The sequence below is a fragment of the Anneissia japonica genome, unplaced genomic scaffold (genome assembly GCF_011630105.1).
Source record: "Anneissia japonica isolate Jap-2015-1 unplaced genomic scaffold, ASM1163010v1 scaffold9_len2422644_cov172, whole genome shotgun sequence".
NCBI classification, from domain to species: domain Eukaryota; kingdom Metazoa; phylum Echinodermata; class Crinoidea; order Comatulida; family Comatulidae; genus Anneissia; species Anneissia japonica.
The window spans coordinates 1075379-1092350 of NW_022758107.1; the positions used below are offsets into that span (position 1 = coordinate 1075379).

General features: G+C 35.9%; 1 protein-coding gene across 5 annotated transcripts; it reads right to left on the reverse strand.

Annotated features, from left to right (window-relative positions):
- Positions 1 to 2923: 2923 nt before the first annotated feature.
- Positions 2924 to 15610, reverse strand: LOC117125027 (renalase-like). Of its 5 annotated transcripts, none has more exons than XM_033271380.1 (9): positions 15342 to 15607; positions 12882 to 13023; positions 11656 to 11761; positions 9373 to 9518; positions 8044 to 8223; positions 7466 to 7639; positions 5530 to 5705; positions 4483 to 4705; positions 2924 to 4451 (listed from the first exon to the last, which is right to left on the reverse strand). In XM_033271380.1, exons 2-8 carry the CDS (start codon positions 13000 to 13002, stop codon positions 4529 to 4531), a joined length of 1080 nt encoding a protein of 359 aa, XP_033127271.1. In that variant the 5' UTR covers positions 13003 to 13023; positions 15342 to 15607; the 3' UTR covers positions 2924 to 4451; positions 4483 to 4528. The 5 variants fall into 5 exon arrangements, with proteins under 5 accessions (XP_033127271.1, XP_033127272.1, XP_033127270.1 ...); XM_033271381.1 differs by adding an exon at positions 15156 to 15283 and having other exon boundaries at positions 2924 to 4705; positions 15589 to 15606; XM_033271379.1 differs by having other exon boundaries at positions 2924 to 4705; positions 15342 to 15606.
- Between the last annotated feature and the right edge of the window lie 1362 nt (positions 15611 to 16972).

Genomic DNA, 16972 nt, shown 5'->3' on the forward strand with positions numbered 1-16972 from the left:
GGCCGACTTGTCCCCTTTAAATCTGCTACTGATTTTTTTTCCGGTGGGGTAGGGAATCACCGAAAGCTCAGACGTTTTAAATTTTCAGGGTCCGTATTTTGCTTTTAAATCGCTACAGTATTTTCACAGAAATCGACCAAATCCAATAAGCGTTACCGGTACCGAAACCAATCTCCGAGAGCGTGTAGAGATTTTATGGACACCAGACTTTACCCTCCGATCCGATTTCCGGGTTCAGTGTGAATGCACCTTTCTCATTCTTTTGTTTTCTTTTTTTACACAGAGAAAATATAGTTATTTTACTGAATACGCCTTAATATTAGTTTTTATTTTATCAAAAATGAAAAAAAAAAACGTTTTTGATAATTATTTGAAAGACGAGTGGCTGATCGATAAGGCGGGGCGCCGCTAATCTACAGCCTTAACATCGGCACTTGATCCAGCCGCTCCTCGCCCAAGGTTCGCTTGGTAGAAGTCCATGTTATACTAAAGCATGGTTTCCATTAAATCGCTAGAATGTTTTTACTGCAATCGACCAACCAATCAGCATCACTAAAACAAATCTCTGAGAACGTTTAGCGAAGCCAGGGTTCGGTTGGTATAGTTCCATTTTTTTTTTTTTTTTTTGAAAAAAAAAGTCTTCTCGAACAAGGACTTCAAATGGAGGTCCAGTGTACACTTCTGGCTCGTTTCTAAAGAACCCATTGTATCATTCGGAAGATAGGGGATTACCCTGATGCTATGGTTTATTTCAGCCCCTGTTGCTGTTGTGGAATGATGTGAACGTAGTTACTCTAAGCTCATCTTAGGTAATCACGGATCATGCCCATACTGAATTCAACACAATGACGCTGCGCTGCGTTTTTCTCTTACCTTTACCCCCTTTTTACTTTTATTCTCCTTGTATTGCTCTGCCATAGGCCTACAGTTCCACATGATGCGGAATTTATGCTCTAAAGTTTTAAAATATAGTTGGCATCAATCACTATAGGCCTAATATTCAAGATAAATTAAATTTTAAATGAAAAATACGAATATTAAAGCCTATAACATTAATGATGATGACAATAACGGCGACTGTGATGTCAATGACGATCATGATGACGACGACGATGACAGATCGTTAACACCAAAAGTAATGACAATTGGAATTGTAATAATTTACAGATTATTAGATTCTGAAGACTTTAAAATCCCTAAATTTCCCGCTAAAATCTGGACCCTGTGTGTAGGGAGCGAGGCGCTTGCACTCTATATCTTGGATAAGCATTGCATACAGTGTATCAGGATCGGGACACAGATACTGTATCCATGGACCTATTAATAGGTCCATGCTGTATCGAATGATCAGTATTTCGCAATGGCGGATTTTCTAAGCGGAACCATTTTCACGAATAAATCGTAGGTAGACAGAGTGAGTATTGGTAATAGGCCTACGCACACTGAAAATGTCACTGGGGAGTACTTTTAAGACTCTTTGTTCACGCTATTAAGTATGCAAGTTGTCTGTATTAAGTGAGCAATACTAGATTAAAACGCATTGACATTTTAACCTACGGTATCGAAAATGACAGCTTCGTAATACTGTACAAGGTAAACAATTGTACACAGGGATATTACCGGTAAGTCACCGGCGTTTCCCGGGATTAATCTACTACAAAGGAGGCCTTTAGATTTATTATGACCCCAAAATCCGCTGAAAGTTTGCCAAAAATATAATCATGTACTGTATATTACTACGCTAAGTTCTGACAGATGGACCGGTATGACCATTATATGGTGCCAATATACAGGCCTAAATAATATAATACACAAATAGAAGAAGGGTCGAGATTGTACAATAAACCGAGATCATTTGAAGAGTGTGGATATATTAGAGCTTGGAAAGTAGATCCTTTATTATTATTATTATTATTATTATTTAAGCAATTAATGTACTTAAAAGTACATTAATTGCTTTTAATAATAAATATTAGAGGAATAGAACATTTTTCTCACAAATAAACAAAATATCTAACGTAATTAGTACCATAAATCTAAATTTGCTAGTCAAAACAATCGAATGTTTCACGTACAATATTAAATCTGTAGTCAAGGAAAACGGAATTGCTTTGACCTGTTTTAACATAAATATGTAGACTACGATCAAGAGGCCCTCTATTATGGAAAAAATGGCCAGGGTTTTTTTTTCTATTTGAGGACCAAGATGGCAGATTGCAACGACTATTAGTACGTAATTAGGCTTACCAAATAAGAAAGCAAATATCAACTACTATAACAAAGACAACAAAACCTGATTACAGTACAATATTATTGAATAGGCCTTTCCTGAATCAATCATCAATCATAGAATCAAGGACACTGTTCATTTACAAATAATGAGGCGCTATTCTATATTTCTATTCAAATAACAATGTGATGTAAGCTTGAAACTGTAATAAATAAAATAAAAAATTTTGTAATAAATTATTCTAAAGATTAAAAAACACAATAAATCATAATTGAATATTTTGGTCACGTAACTTAATTTACCCCTAGGTCTAGCATACCAACTATTTTACCAAGTAGTGTTATTTTCATGTGTTTTAACAATGAAGATGAGCTGTTTTAAATTTTTTTAAACTCTGAATAAATAAGTACATTAATTGCTTTTAATAATAAATATTAGAGGAATAGAACATTTTCCTCACAAATATACAAGATATCTAACGTAATTAGTACCATAAATCTAAATTTGTTTGTCAAAACAATTGAACGTTCAACGTACAGTATTAAATCTGTAGTCAAGGAAAACGGAATTGCTTTGACCTGTTTTAACATAAATATGTAGGCAGGCTACTATCAATAAAAAAGACAGGAAATTAGCTAAAAATTTAAAAAATATTCTGAAAAGTACATCAATTAGCTTCCAACCAGAATCTTATCGAAAACAAGTTTTATTTTTCTTTTCTTTTTTTGTTCGCGATTCAGAGACATTACAAAAAATCCTTATCTAATTGATTACCAGCCAAGTTAATGATCTAGAGAACACAGGAATGTTATTAATCAACTTAAATTTGTAAAATTGATTTAATAATTTACTTAAATATACAAATTAAGTAATTAAAATGTGGAATTATTTTTTTTTTACTTCATAACTGATAGTATGGAGAGATAACGTATTTGTTAGTAGTGTTGCAAGGACTTTCCCGACATGGGATTGTTTAAGCAGTTATGAGACGTTTTAGCAGGTATTATGCGCAAATTTCTGCCCTTTTTTGAAAAAAAAAATGGTGTTTGTCCTCCATGGTCTGAAGAAATTGTGGGGAGAAATAATTTAATATAATAGTTTTCTCAACTAAAGGGGGACGCTTATGGCAATATTAATTGTAATTTTTGCAATAACTGTTGTAAAAATAATAATGATCTTATTTTTTTTACAGGACATTAATTATAAATTGTATAGTATATTTTAATGTTGGTAGAAATGCATGTTATACAATGCTGCAATTCAACTTTGGCTGCCAAATGTGCTGTAAAGAATTTGAATAAAAATATTCATTGTTCACCTATGTTTTCTTTCAACCTGGGACGTGTGCAGCAAACTTCACTCACTTCCACATGCCACTTAACATTAGTTTTATGATTTAAGAATCCTACTATGATGACGTCTGGCTCGGCAAACTGTATCACTCCACCATACAACGGCTGTAATAACAACTAGCCGAAACGTCACAGCTGATGATATACATAGAAAGAATAACAACAAATATTACACCAGATGAAATTATTTGATCATGTGATGTTATTGTGATGTTCGTATCAACCATAAGTTCCTTCAGTCGTAGGATATTAAAAATAGTGTCTCTGGCGGGAATTGAACCTGCAGCATCTTGCTATCAGGGCAAGTGCCTAATGCTAAGACACTCGACTGTTGATTGGTCAAACTCAATATTATGACCAACACCACCTGACGTTCGATACAAGCAATGACACAAACATAGTAGCGTTACAGTGCTAGGAACCTAATTCATCCACACCTCTGTTTGTATCATTCTCATCAATGGGACAAGTCATGAATGTCAGCCAGCAAGAAAAAGCCTGTATTTACGTCATTCCTAGCCATAACTAGTTCTAAACGCTTTAATATCAAACGCAAATTGTGTTAAACATTGCGTTAACATAAACAGTTGAATTATTAATTTATTACTGCAATAACGTATTAAAAATGTAGAGTAATGTCAATTTCACTTTATTATAACATGGTCTTTGTTTGCACCAACCTTTAGGATGATCTAAGGGTAGAAACACCCTTTGCAAAAACATGGTAAAAAAGAAAAAAAAATCAGAATTAAACAACAGCTTTTTTGTGTCAAAGGTGTCATGGGATACGCACATCAAAATAACAAGAAACAGCAATAATAATAATAATAATAATAATAATAATAATAATAATAATAATAATAATGATAATGATAATAATAATAATAATAATAATAATAAATAATAATAATAATATTGCTATCATTACTGTACTATAATATTCCTTTCATAATTTACAGTTGGATTTTAGAAAATCTATGATGGTGTGACTGGTTTTCTTTGCTGATTCAATGCAACCGTCAAAATTAGAGTGAACAAATGCATCACCGGCAGCTAGCAACAAACTCGTCTTTGATTCTGCTAACTTCATACACCCTGGACCACCTTCTACACCTTTATAAACCTTGAATACAAAATGACAAGAAAAATTTAAAAATCTAATTTTTAGCCTGCACACTTAAATTTTGTTTGTTGAAGTTAAGATATGATATATACATAGTTATATAATTATATTATGAAAAAAAAAATGAAAACAAAATGAAATAAATATATAAAATTTGTTCTTAAAACAAACTACAACTTTTGAAAGTTTTCCATGTTTCTTCCTTATTGGGATTTTGTGAATGTTTATCTAACACCATAAATAAGTGCTTAAATATAGCAAAATTATATTTTTTCTTTAATTTTATATTTTTTGTCATTGATTTTATATATTTTGTCCTTGAGTTTTTAAATTTTTGTCTTTGATTTTGTATTTTTTTAATTGAATATATATTTTTGATCAATCCCTAAAACATATTACCCTGCTAATTGAATTTTATCCATGCAGCTTTCTCTATTTCCAGAAAATAAAAAAAAGAGATATCCAGTTCTTGAATGTTGCATCACAAATGTGACGTGCGCTCTCAGGTGTGGTCGCTACGTAATCAATATATTGAAAGAGGTCTATTTTATTTAAAGTCCATGTTGAAGTTTTGTTATCAATAGTATTTTCTACAATTTGAGACCCTCATATATTGCATGATATACATAACCTTTATTTTCCCCTCTTTTGTTTGTTATAATGTGCACTTTTCATTCAATTTTTTTACACAGGCTATACAACAGTAATTTTCTATTTCAAGCATTGTTATGTCAATAAAGATTACTGAACTGAAATCAACAACAGACAACTACTGTACAACAGTAAAATCAACAAGCAGATTAGTGGATTTTGAAGATTTATACCTGTGAGTACCTCCATCTTTGACATTTGACCTCGACAGGTTCAGGAAGACCAGGCAGTAAGGTTGAAAGATGTTGCAATATAATTTTTTGGACATCTTGTTTGTTGTCCTCTAAGTGTTTTAAACCAAACGGTACGCTGGTGTGAACTGTTAATGTTGGACCATCAGCATCTGATTCTGTAAACAAAAAGAAACTAGGTCTAAAAAATTGATATCGATAATCATAATAGGTGTACGGTCAGCCAGTAAACCCTTGTTTGACTTAGTCTGGTTGAGGAAATTGTAGTCTTGCTTCTTTACTGTGTCATTTTTCTCATTATTCCTTTGACTCTTGTATGCATATTTATAAATTTTTAGGTAATTGTATTCAAATTATTGTATTTTTACAGTTTTTTTTTCTATGCTTTTATTAAATAAAAATTCCTAAATAAATAAAATGGAGTAAAATTAATTTTTGACATACAAACATTTTTTATCAAAACGTTGACTGCCAAGCCATTTTCCTAGGTTTTGCCCAAACGCCAAGACATAAAAGGCACCAACATAAGAAAATTATTATTCACATGCATATACCGGTGCTCCGCACGGTGTTGGATGAGTGGGGAAAGGTGGAGATGTATGCTGTTGAATGTTATGGGAAATGGAGGTAATCGTTGTGGATGTTTGGTTAGTATGTGATTATTTTGCTGAAGGATGTCTTTGTAGATGAGTGTCTTTGCTGGATAGTCCTTGTGAAGAATTATTGTCCAGTTTGATGAAGGGCGGATCCAGAATTTTTCTAACGAGAAGGGGAGAGGGGGGAGACACACAACAGTTTTAGAATGGAGTGAGTGCCACAAAACATAATATGCATTGAAATTTCAAAAAATTAGTGGCAAAACAGGGAAGCATGTGCCCAACCCCCCACCCCTGTTGATCTTCCCACGCTGTACTGTTGCTATGCTATGCTTTCTAGGCTAGGTTTACGGTAGGGCAGCCTAGGCCTAGACCCTGCCAAAATTATGAGGCCTTGGCCTAGCTTGTAATATCATGCCTAATTGTGCCCAGGAGTACGTTTATGTTTACCTGATCGATTTCAAAACATGCTATTTATTGCATTAAGACTACAGTAATATACTCAGTATACTGTACAATGGATAAACCTCCATGTACGTGTTGTGTAGAAGCAGATCAGGATTGAACATGCTGCTCATCTTTTTGTTGACGTGAGGCATGCGCGGTGATGTAATGAAGCTGTGAAACATAGTCTGTTTCTTTTACGGCCCGACTCGATAATTTTTAGATCTGAGCAGTGCGGTACAGATTAAGAGAGGGAATTTACTTATGTGACGTAGGCGACTCGCGAAACATGGCAAAACATTCAAAAACGTATGTGACTTTCAGTGGTTTTTTGAAGTTTTTTTCCTTGTTGTCCAATATCGAGCTTTTCAATATCGAGAAAAGTAGCCCATCCTGTTTGCGAAATATATGGTATCCCCAGTGTATGGAAGATGAGCACATTCCTGCCAGCGGTTTCAAACGAGATAGGTGAAGTTACACGGAGGCAATTAGCAAAATTATATATAGGTTTCCTTCAACTGTTTTGAAAAAATAAACAAATGTACGGTACTGTATATATTTTTAGATCATTGTTTCCAAGTTCCTCCCTGAACCACCAGGGTGGGAGTTTATGTTCTGGTGACCACTACAGGTGAGTTCATGTGCAATACAATAATGGTATGTTTGGACAGGTGTGGACGTAAAATAAATTCACGCCTTTCTCGCACTGAGTTCTGGTGACCACTACAGGTGAGTTCATGTGCAATACAATAATGGTATGTTTGGACAGGTGTGGACGTAAAATAAATTCACGCCTTTCTCGCACTGAGTGAAGCTAGTCGGATGTGAAGTTACATCTCTGGCATAGAACATGATATTTACAACTGTAATGTACTAACCGTTTCCTCTCTTTTTACTGTCGATGCATATCCATCTAACGCAGGGATCATCATACGTGTACTTGCCTTCCCAAGGCACATCAAACTTTGTTCCAGGACTGAAATACAAACCAAGTGCATATCTGGACGAGTACTCAACTTCCTCTAACTTCTTTAGAACGTTTGAATTTTTTGCTGCAGTGTAAAAAAGATAAAAAATAAAAAAATAACAAACAACTGATGTTGTATGATAGTAGTTAGTAGGAAGCTTTTGATTTGTGCGACGACCAGTGGTGGCTCGAGAAATTTGCTGACAGGGCTTTTGACTGCATGACAACAGCAAGACCCAAAATGCAATGGACATCACAAAGAAGTCATCCGCACACGTGAGAACATTGAGTTCTCATTATCGCCTGATTCTAGGCTGTAACTTTTCCCAAATCTACATTCTACAGATGACTCAAGAACGGTTACAGATGACTGAATGTGTTCTAGAGTTATGTCGTAGTGCAAATCGAAAGCACCCTATTATTATATCAACTGCTTATACTATAATGAGGTTTACTGTGTGTTAAAAAATAATTATAATACCAACTTACCTAAAATATCCTGTATACCGCCTCCAAGCTGGAGAATTTGTGGTACAGGCTGGGATAGCACAACAACATCAAATGAATGCTTCTGATCGCTGCCTTGGTGCTCAGCTAATATTGTTTCTACTCCATCATCACATTTTACATCAATGGTTTGTAAATGACAATTGTGGTGAATATTAGCGCCTTGATTTAGAAAGAACAAAAAATAACTTGGAAAAAAAAAACAGGGGCAGATTTAGGGAGGAAGAACATACATACATACATATACATCCAGCAGCTACAACCTATAAGCATTTCGAGCTTAAGTTTAGTTTCACTATGTGTGAGCTTTTCAGTCAGTTGTATGCAAGAAAGTGCCTGTGGGTTAGATCTGCTTATATACCATGGTCTCCATTTTTTAGACGTATGATACTCGCCTTGATACCTGCCAGACACTTTTTTCATACTACTGAAAATTAGGAACTTCGTTGACGGGCTATGCTTGATTTGATTATAACATAATGTTCATATTCGAGCACTTTTATAATCATTTATCTATTTGTTTAAATACTATATGCGCAATCTGTGTACAGCATATATAATACATTTTTTTTATGGGGCATATTGGTACTGTAATACAGAATCAATTAAAACAATCCCCTACTCTTTTCTGAATAGTTTATTGCTTTTTTAACACTCTGACCGCCAGGGGTTTGAAAAAATAGTATCAGCCACCGCCAGACATTTTGGAAAATTCTAACACTTTTCCGAAGCTCGTTGAGAGTGCGTATGTGAACAGACTGACATGTAGCGAATACTACAGGAACTACGAACATTTTAGCTTTACAACGGTACCAAACACTTTACTCTAATCACAATCTGAGACCTGTAACAGTAAAATAAAAATGACTCACTTTTGGAGATTTACGAGATTTCGCGCAACGATGCAGAGATAAAACCGCGATTTCGTGAAAGTAAATCAATACCGCTCTACGCTAATGGAAACAATATATAGTGTTCAAATTGTTACTACATGTCAGTAATTATTCCATCTAACCTGAAACACAGAAATCTCCGTGCTTGGCGGGCAGAGTGTTAACGTGCACACAGGCCACAATGCACGCGGGACAACCGCCTTAAACATCTCATCCGAAAGACGGTGCACTATTGTAACTTGCATTTCAGCCCTCCGGCTGAAACATAAGAGCAGCGATGAGAATTGAACGGAGGACCTGAGATCTCCACGGTTCAGTGCACACACAGTGGCTACCACCAGTTTAGCCGACTGAGCTAAGCTGCTCAAGAATCAAGAATACTAATTATAAGTATTCAAATTAAACCAAAGAATCTCACCAGACTGTTGAAGGTAATATTTCACAATGGAACTCGTTCCTTTTGGTGTTACATAATGTTTGGTATCACCGTCTGAATCTCTCATGCCCTCAATGACAACCTGGCATGGCGTTAAAATATGATTACTGATCAGCTCACTGTAAAATCTGGAAATATAAATATAAAATTGTTTGCTACAAAATTTGTATTTATCTATTTATGACTTTCTTTTGGTATGTTCTGCCAAAATGTTATCCAATCAGTCATTTCTTTTTGTGGATTGATGTGGTACTGAAGCTTAAAGCTATTCTACAGAGGTAAAAAATTGAAACAATGGCTGTATTCGACTGGTTGTTCTTCCTTAAACCACGCCCACCTGCACAGTGGTAAAATCCTACTTAACGAAGACAACCAGTCGAATAGAAAACTTGTAAATACTCAAGAAAACAAAATGGCTGCATTACCACAATACACGCTGCGAAATCAAGGTTGCTTGTGGCAGTATGGGTTTTTCATAAAAAAATGTTTTCATCAAGTTTTTGAATTCTGTGGCTAGCCTACTTTTTTTTTTACTTCATGTGAGTAAATATTATAATTTTTATTTTCTGAAAATTTATCTAAGTTATATTAAAGCAAATGTTGTTTTTAAACTGACCAATCGGTCATGTTTGTTTTGGTCACATGGTTAACGCACTCTGTTTTATGTTAATATTTGTTGTCAACAAAGTCTATTTTACGAACCAGGTGAATGAAAATAAAACTCCATCGAATAAGCCCAATTAATGATACAGTTTTTTTTATATTTAAAAACAGGGCGTAAAAAAGTGGCGTAATCAGCCTTTTTTCCACTTTTTTTTTATCCAAAATTTGTATCCTACAAAAACTCATTCTCAGTCTTAATAATTCTGTTTAATTTCTTTTGAAGTCAAGCTGAAATTCTTCCTTAAATGTATTGTACTCGCGCGAATAAGCGCCCCATTTGAATAAGCAACCTTCTTGAATAAGCGCCCCTCCCAATGTGAAAATTATCTAAAGCACGCCGTTTGAATAAGTGCCCCCCCCCCTTCAATTTTGAATAAGCGCCCCTCAATTCCTAAAAATACTCAATCATACAGTACAGTACATCACCAACTTAATTTTCTGCGTCAACTATTTGCATCTATCTTAGCACTGTCAGTTGGTCTGTCCATCTATCGGTCTATCAGTCTCCATTAAGTTTAACATGGTTTTCAGTTCTTGTTTTATTGCTACCCTTTTTGGATTTAGAACTACAGTACAGTATTTGATATCTAAAAATTAAAATACTGTGGCCATTTTCAGTCAATAAAAATAAAATGACTTCTCACTCTTGTATCTAAGCAAGTTAACCCAGAATGATCCTGCTTACCTGAATTGGCAGATGGCCAACACACTACACCACCATCAACACCACCACTAAATTCATCTGCTGTGTAAATACCCACAACATTCTTGTCATGAGCCATGCTCTCGACGATTACCTTTTCTTCACCAAAACCAGTCGTTTATCTTCGATTAAAAAAAAGTGCCCCTTGAATTTCAAATTTCCCATAAGCGCCCCCACCCCCCCCCCTCTATTTCCACTTTGTTTATCATAAGCGCCCCTCAAAAAGAGCCAAAAATATTTAAAGCACCCAGGCGTATTCGCGTGGGTACGGTACCTAATAATCCTTCCCGGTGCTCTCATTGCCCTAATATTGTTTGTATTTTTTTTAGTTTTTTTTTCAAAAAGAAACGACTAATCAACTCTTAATCCTCCCCCATCTCCTATCTTCTGCTGCCATAAGTCAATTTTTGTACTTAATTGTAAATAAAAATGTTAAAAATAAGAATCTATATTTCTTTATCTACCTTTCACTGTCCTGCTACTCTCCAACACACTCTCTCTCTCTCACTGTAAGAATTCTGTTTCATACTAAATTCTTAAATTAAAACTGAAATCTGTCCTTAAAATCAAGTACGGTTAAAAAAGAACTCCCCCTCCCCTTTCCCTTGTCCAGGCTTTGGCTGCCACAGTGGCCATATAGTGTTCACACTGGTGTAGCTCAATTCTACCGTTTTGATATTTTTTATAGGCGGTTGAGACTGAACATCTTTTTTTTTGGCGAAATTGTCAGTGGATAGGAATTATTCATAGTTATATGAAGCAACAATTCTTTATCACCGTATCACTGCCAATCATAGGAAGGAACTTACAGTGTTTGTTTTTTTTTTTATCAACAATGTGGATGATTGCAGGCTGAAATTCCTTGTAAAATTTGAGAATAGAATATATTTTGGACTCACTGTGCATGTGATGATGCGTAAGCAGGCGTACAGGAAATGTACTGGGCACCGAGGTCAACAGTAGAATTAGGATTGGATGCACTGCGACTTGTACTCATGCGACCACCTGCCAAAAAAAACAAAAAACGTGTGAGCAACAAACTAGAACTACAGTACAGAGCTAACACATATGAATTCTCGTTTCTATCAAGAACGTACACAGATTGGAACCAACAACATTATTAAAACAGTATTCCTTGACAGCTTGAAAGACACGACCACTAATCACATAAAATTATTTTTCAACCAACAACAACAATCTAGACCATAACCACTCTTCCCTCCTGTGGTTCTACTGTACATGGAAATGTTATTCCGTCGCCACGTATGGATCAAGTCCAAGATCAAAATTTCAAACTGATTCACTATAAAAGCACTTGTGCTTGTAAGCTACTGTACAGAAATTTATGCTATGGAAGGTGTTTGGCACAGCGAGAACGGTTTGGTTTCTGAACCCCAAGATCAGGCATTCAATCCTTCACTGTGCGCTTCGCTTTTGACCTTCAGCAAGTCACTTTACAGTATCTGTGATGCTTCTCTCCACACAGCAGAATAAATGAGTTCCTAGTAGGGTTGGTCCGTGGCTACTGCGTCAATATGGCAGCAACACTTAAGCATGTGGACCCAATGACAAGGGAAAACAATGTGCTTCGTAACCTCAAGGAAAGGTGCTGTATGAACACTAAATTACAGTAAAAATTAGAATGCAAGTTACAGTAGCGTACCGGCTTTTAGATGAGACGTTTAAGCTGTTGGTCCTGTGTGGATTATGGCCCATGTGCACGTTACAGAACGCAGTACACTCTTCGGAAAAGAGTTGGGGATTGTCTCCCGTGGTGTACTGCCCAATCACCACCAGAAGGACCCCACTGGAAATAAGTCTTCTTCAGACTTTCGTGGGTAATTCTTGAGTTTACACCAAATAAATCCATCCATCCATCCAGAAAGTGAAAAAAAATTAGATGACAATTGTCTAAAGGAAGGTTATGCATTTAGCAACCCAGACATTTCCAAACAACACACTTCACAGCATTGCATGAATAATCGTGCATACTGTGTGTAGGTCCAGGTTTAAAGTCGATTTTAAAATGCTGTTCATGATTCAAAATGTCTAATGCACTATTAAAGACTAGTGTGTCCGAAACAGTACAGTGCAAGAGATATTTTAGTCTTGGATTATTTCTTACCCGATCCTCTAGCTTTATCCCAAATGACAACAGATACAGCCTGTTGCAACTCCCTTTGCAGAAGCACAGCTGTGGCCGCACCTGTTAAACCAGCTCCAACTATTAGCACACGTGGAATCATTATACAGGAATACCTAAAAATCTGACATAAAGACACATTCATATTATATGAAATTGCTTAACAAAGAGCAGTTTTTATTATATTCAATCAACTGGTAAAGCACAGTAAATCAAGCTGTGAACAACAAATATTTATCTTGTTGGTACTATAAAAAAAGGAAGTGGATATATTTACGTGACCGTAAACAAATCAGTGAATGATGAAATACATAACGCATGCGCAGTCATACTTTAATAAACTTGCATTATCGGTTATCAATTCTGGTTAAATGTACGTGCGAGTTCAACTATCAGCACTCAAAATTTGCGTCAGCCCAAGCCACAGTTCCACAGAACTGATTTGCCGAGGCCCTTTTGTTGGCAAGTTATTATGAATGTACTGTACCATGAATCCACGGTATACGAAAACCAAATCTTCCCCAAAAGTGTTTATAGTCATAATTACATCAACTTGACCAAACAAATTTTTGTATTAAACTACACACGATCGAATAGATGAAAAATCAACGCACATGGAGAATCCCCAAATTGGTTGAATGAATTTTTGTAAACAGTTTACGACAGGGAGGTTTGATGTTCGTAAATAGATTAAATCAAAGTTTTACCATTGTTCTTAAACATAATTAAATTTGCTACAGTAGTAGGTATTTCCATCAAGATTATTGAATCATTGTGATAATGAGCTACAAATAAGCCTATTTGTATTCAGTGGCGTATCTAGGAATTTTGAAATAGGGGTGCTGATGGGGCAAGAATGTAAAGTGAGGGGGGGGCTCGATGATCAGTTGAGGGAGCGTTAACTCGCAAAATAAGGTGATTGTAGGTGATTTTTAACTACTTGACCATGATTTTTTCATGGTCAAGTAGTTAAAAATCATCTTATTTTGCGAGTTGGTGTTCCTCAATAGATCATCGAGCCCCACCACTTCACCTTCGTGCCCCATCAGCACTACAATATAATGATGTTGTTGTTTCAAATGAAAGGGGGAAACCACAGCTTGCTGCATGAAATATTTCAGTGCATTTTGCACTTTAACCTCCTTAGGTACCCACTTATACTCCTGAGTGGAGAGAAGCAATGCAGATAAAGTGCCTTGCTCAAGGACACTAAGCAAAATCTACAGCGAAGGATTGAAACCTCAACCTCGAAGTTAGGAGACCAAACTGTTCATGCAGTGCCAAACCATTTCCACTGTTAAAACATTAAAAATGATATTAACTTTGTGATAGTCTTCTAGGCTTTAGGCCTAAAAGACTTTTTTAATTTTGTGGTAGTGCTAGTTTTAACAGGTCGAACCTCCATGTTTTGGCATAGGCCTAGTACGTTGTCAAGTGTTTTCATTCAACACAGGACACAAGTAAAATGAGAAGAACAGATATTTCCAGCTCATAATATCACTTTTATTTGAAAAGTTAACACAATGATTTAATAATTTATTTATTGATTAAACTACATACCACTATTGTAGGAAATAAAATTACGCTTAATAAAAACAAAAATTATAATTAAATTAGCGCCAAGTTGAGCTTGGGTACCGCGGCTTGGGCCGATGCTAATTTTGAGTGCTGAAAGTTGAATCTAAATTCTTTGGTTGAACTCACATATATGTACATTTAACCAGAATGGATAAATTAACGTGACCAATAATGAAAAGTTAATAAAAATTTATTTCATGTAAATTTTACTGATTTGTTTGTAAATATATCCACTTCCAAAATAATGGCTCTTAAAAAAAATAATTATTTAATTAATCAACATCTATTTCAGACACACATATTCAAAAAACAATATAAATACAAAGATAAATTATGTATGTATATATAAATAATACTTCTTCAATTTATCATATTAAGCTAATGCAATAATTAATACCATCTATGAAAAGGAAGACTTAGATGGCACTGCGAGCATATTTCGCTCTATTTGCGTTCCATATACAGCGCAGTCTACTAACACTACGGCGTTGATCAATCCGGGCCCGCTAGCGCTAATAATACCGGCCTAGCAAAAACCATAACAATTCCTTTCGAAAACCAAGCCTGAACCCTTTGTCCATCATGGTTCTCATCCAACCATCTATTTGTAATCCGTAAATTATTAATTCGACGATCGGGCAGGTCTGACCATCATTCATCACTCTGGCAGTTACGTACCTTGGTCTGCCATTCATGCCCTGGCGAAAGCCCAAGCAGCAGCAGCCCTAAGCTCTGTCCCTGCCAGACCCGGTCGACCAGACAGCCAGCAGGGAGTTAGGCGAATGGGGAGTTGGGTTGCTCACCTTCTGAAAAACAAGGAAAAAAACCAACATGTCCAAAAATAACATAATTTATGATACTTACTCTCAGACACTAAACGATTTAAACAACACCAGCACTGACAACCACGCTGACTCGTAAAAGGCCTAGACTAAAGCAAAGCCAAACAACTTTAATATGAATGGAGCGCCATAATCGCCACTTTTTGGCCTATGAGCTTTACCCGTATCTCAAATAAGTGTCATAAGTTATTTTATTCATTCACTTATCTTATTTATTTTTTGTTAAGTATCACTTTCGATATTTAATAATGTCGATCTAGGGGACCTACTAAAGTGCCCAATCGAATCTATGGTCCTGACAGTTTGTGAATGTGCACTGCATGACCCTCTCCCTCTCTAGGCCTATAAGATTGAATAAGTAAAATGTATTAGAAAAAAGGAAAAACAAAAATATTAAGAAGCACCAAAAATATATAAGGCCAAAATAATACATTGTAATTAAAGGAATTAATATTTAAATGGATACTAATTCATTTATTAGTGATGTGAATGTTCTTCTTTCCCACTGGTTTTTTTTTTTCTTACCCCCATAACAAGTCGAACTGGCAATTAGCTAGGCGATGGTGCACCGTTTGTTGCGTCAAACTAATATTATAGGATTCGATTAATCAAAACTATTAAAGAAAATAATTTAAAAGCGATGAGATAAATAGGAGTTATGTTTTGCCCTACCTGACGTGTTATCATACCGAATACTTAGTACATCCTCGAATACTTGCAAAAAAAGAAAATTGCAACTGATTCGGGTAGGAATCGAACCCACACGACCTCCAAAAACTAGCCTGGCGCGATAACCGCTAGACTACCAAGCTTGCGAGTAGTAACTATTGTTGAATCCAAACACCCAAGTAGCAGGCAGATGCGAGTTTGCACCAGGAAAATATCACAAATATGCAGACTTGAGAAGAAAATACTTGCAGTAGGTATAGAACGACGTACCCGCTTTAAGACCTATTTGAAAATAGGCCTTCATCAGATGTTCAGATTATAAAATCATTACACTTTTTTGGTGGAAGGAAGAGTGAAATCTCACCAAATTTATTTTCTTGTTGAGACATTGCATTCGGGATGATTTTTTTTTTGTCAGATGTTTTATAGAAATTAACTTGGTGAAACCTCTCAATTCTATCTTTCATCACGTAAAATAACGCAAATTTCGACCACGACGGGGCCCTTGTCGGCCTCCTGGGCCCTGGCGTATTTGGTCACTGCACTCGCAAGGCTTGACCTCAAATTTTACCCAGACTGTGCCTCTGAATGTTTACTAACGTGGTTATTAAAGAAAATGACGTTAACACAGTGGGTTCCCAGTCTCAAGGGAAAAATCAACTATTTTGTTTTGAAACACCGCTTTGAAAATGCATTTTTATACTGAAGTGGGAGTGAACAATTGTTGGGAATCATGGATCTCTTGTCAGCGATCTTGAACTCCGTGGTGGGGACCGTAGACCCCTGTAAATCATAAATTTTCTTACCTCAGCCCCAACCATGGTGCGGCTGAGGTGGTCTAGCTAGACCCTGCATCTGCGAGTCCCTCCCTGGCCTAACTATTGAAATTCCTGGAATGAATGGACCATGTACTGTAAACTGTATAACCATAAAGTGTACATCATGATAGTTTTAATCGATCCCGTACAAGTATACAGGGGGGGA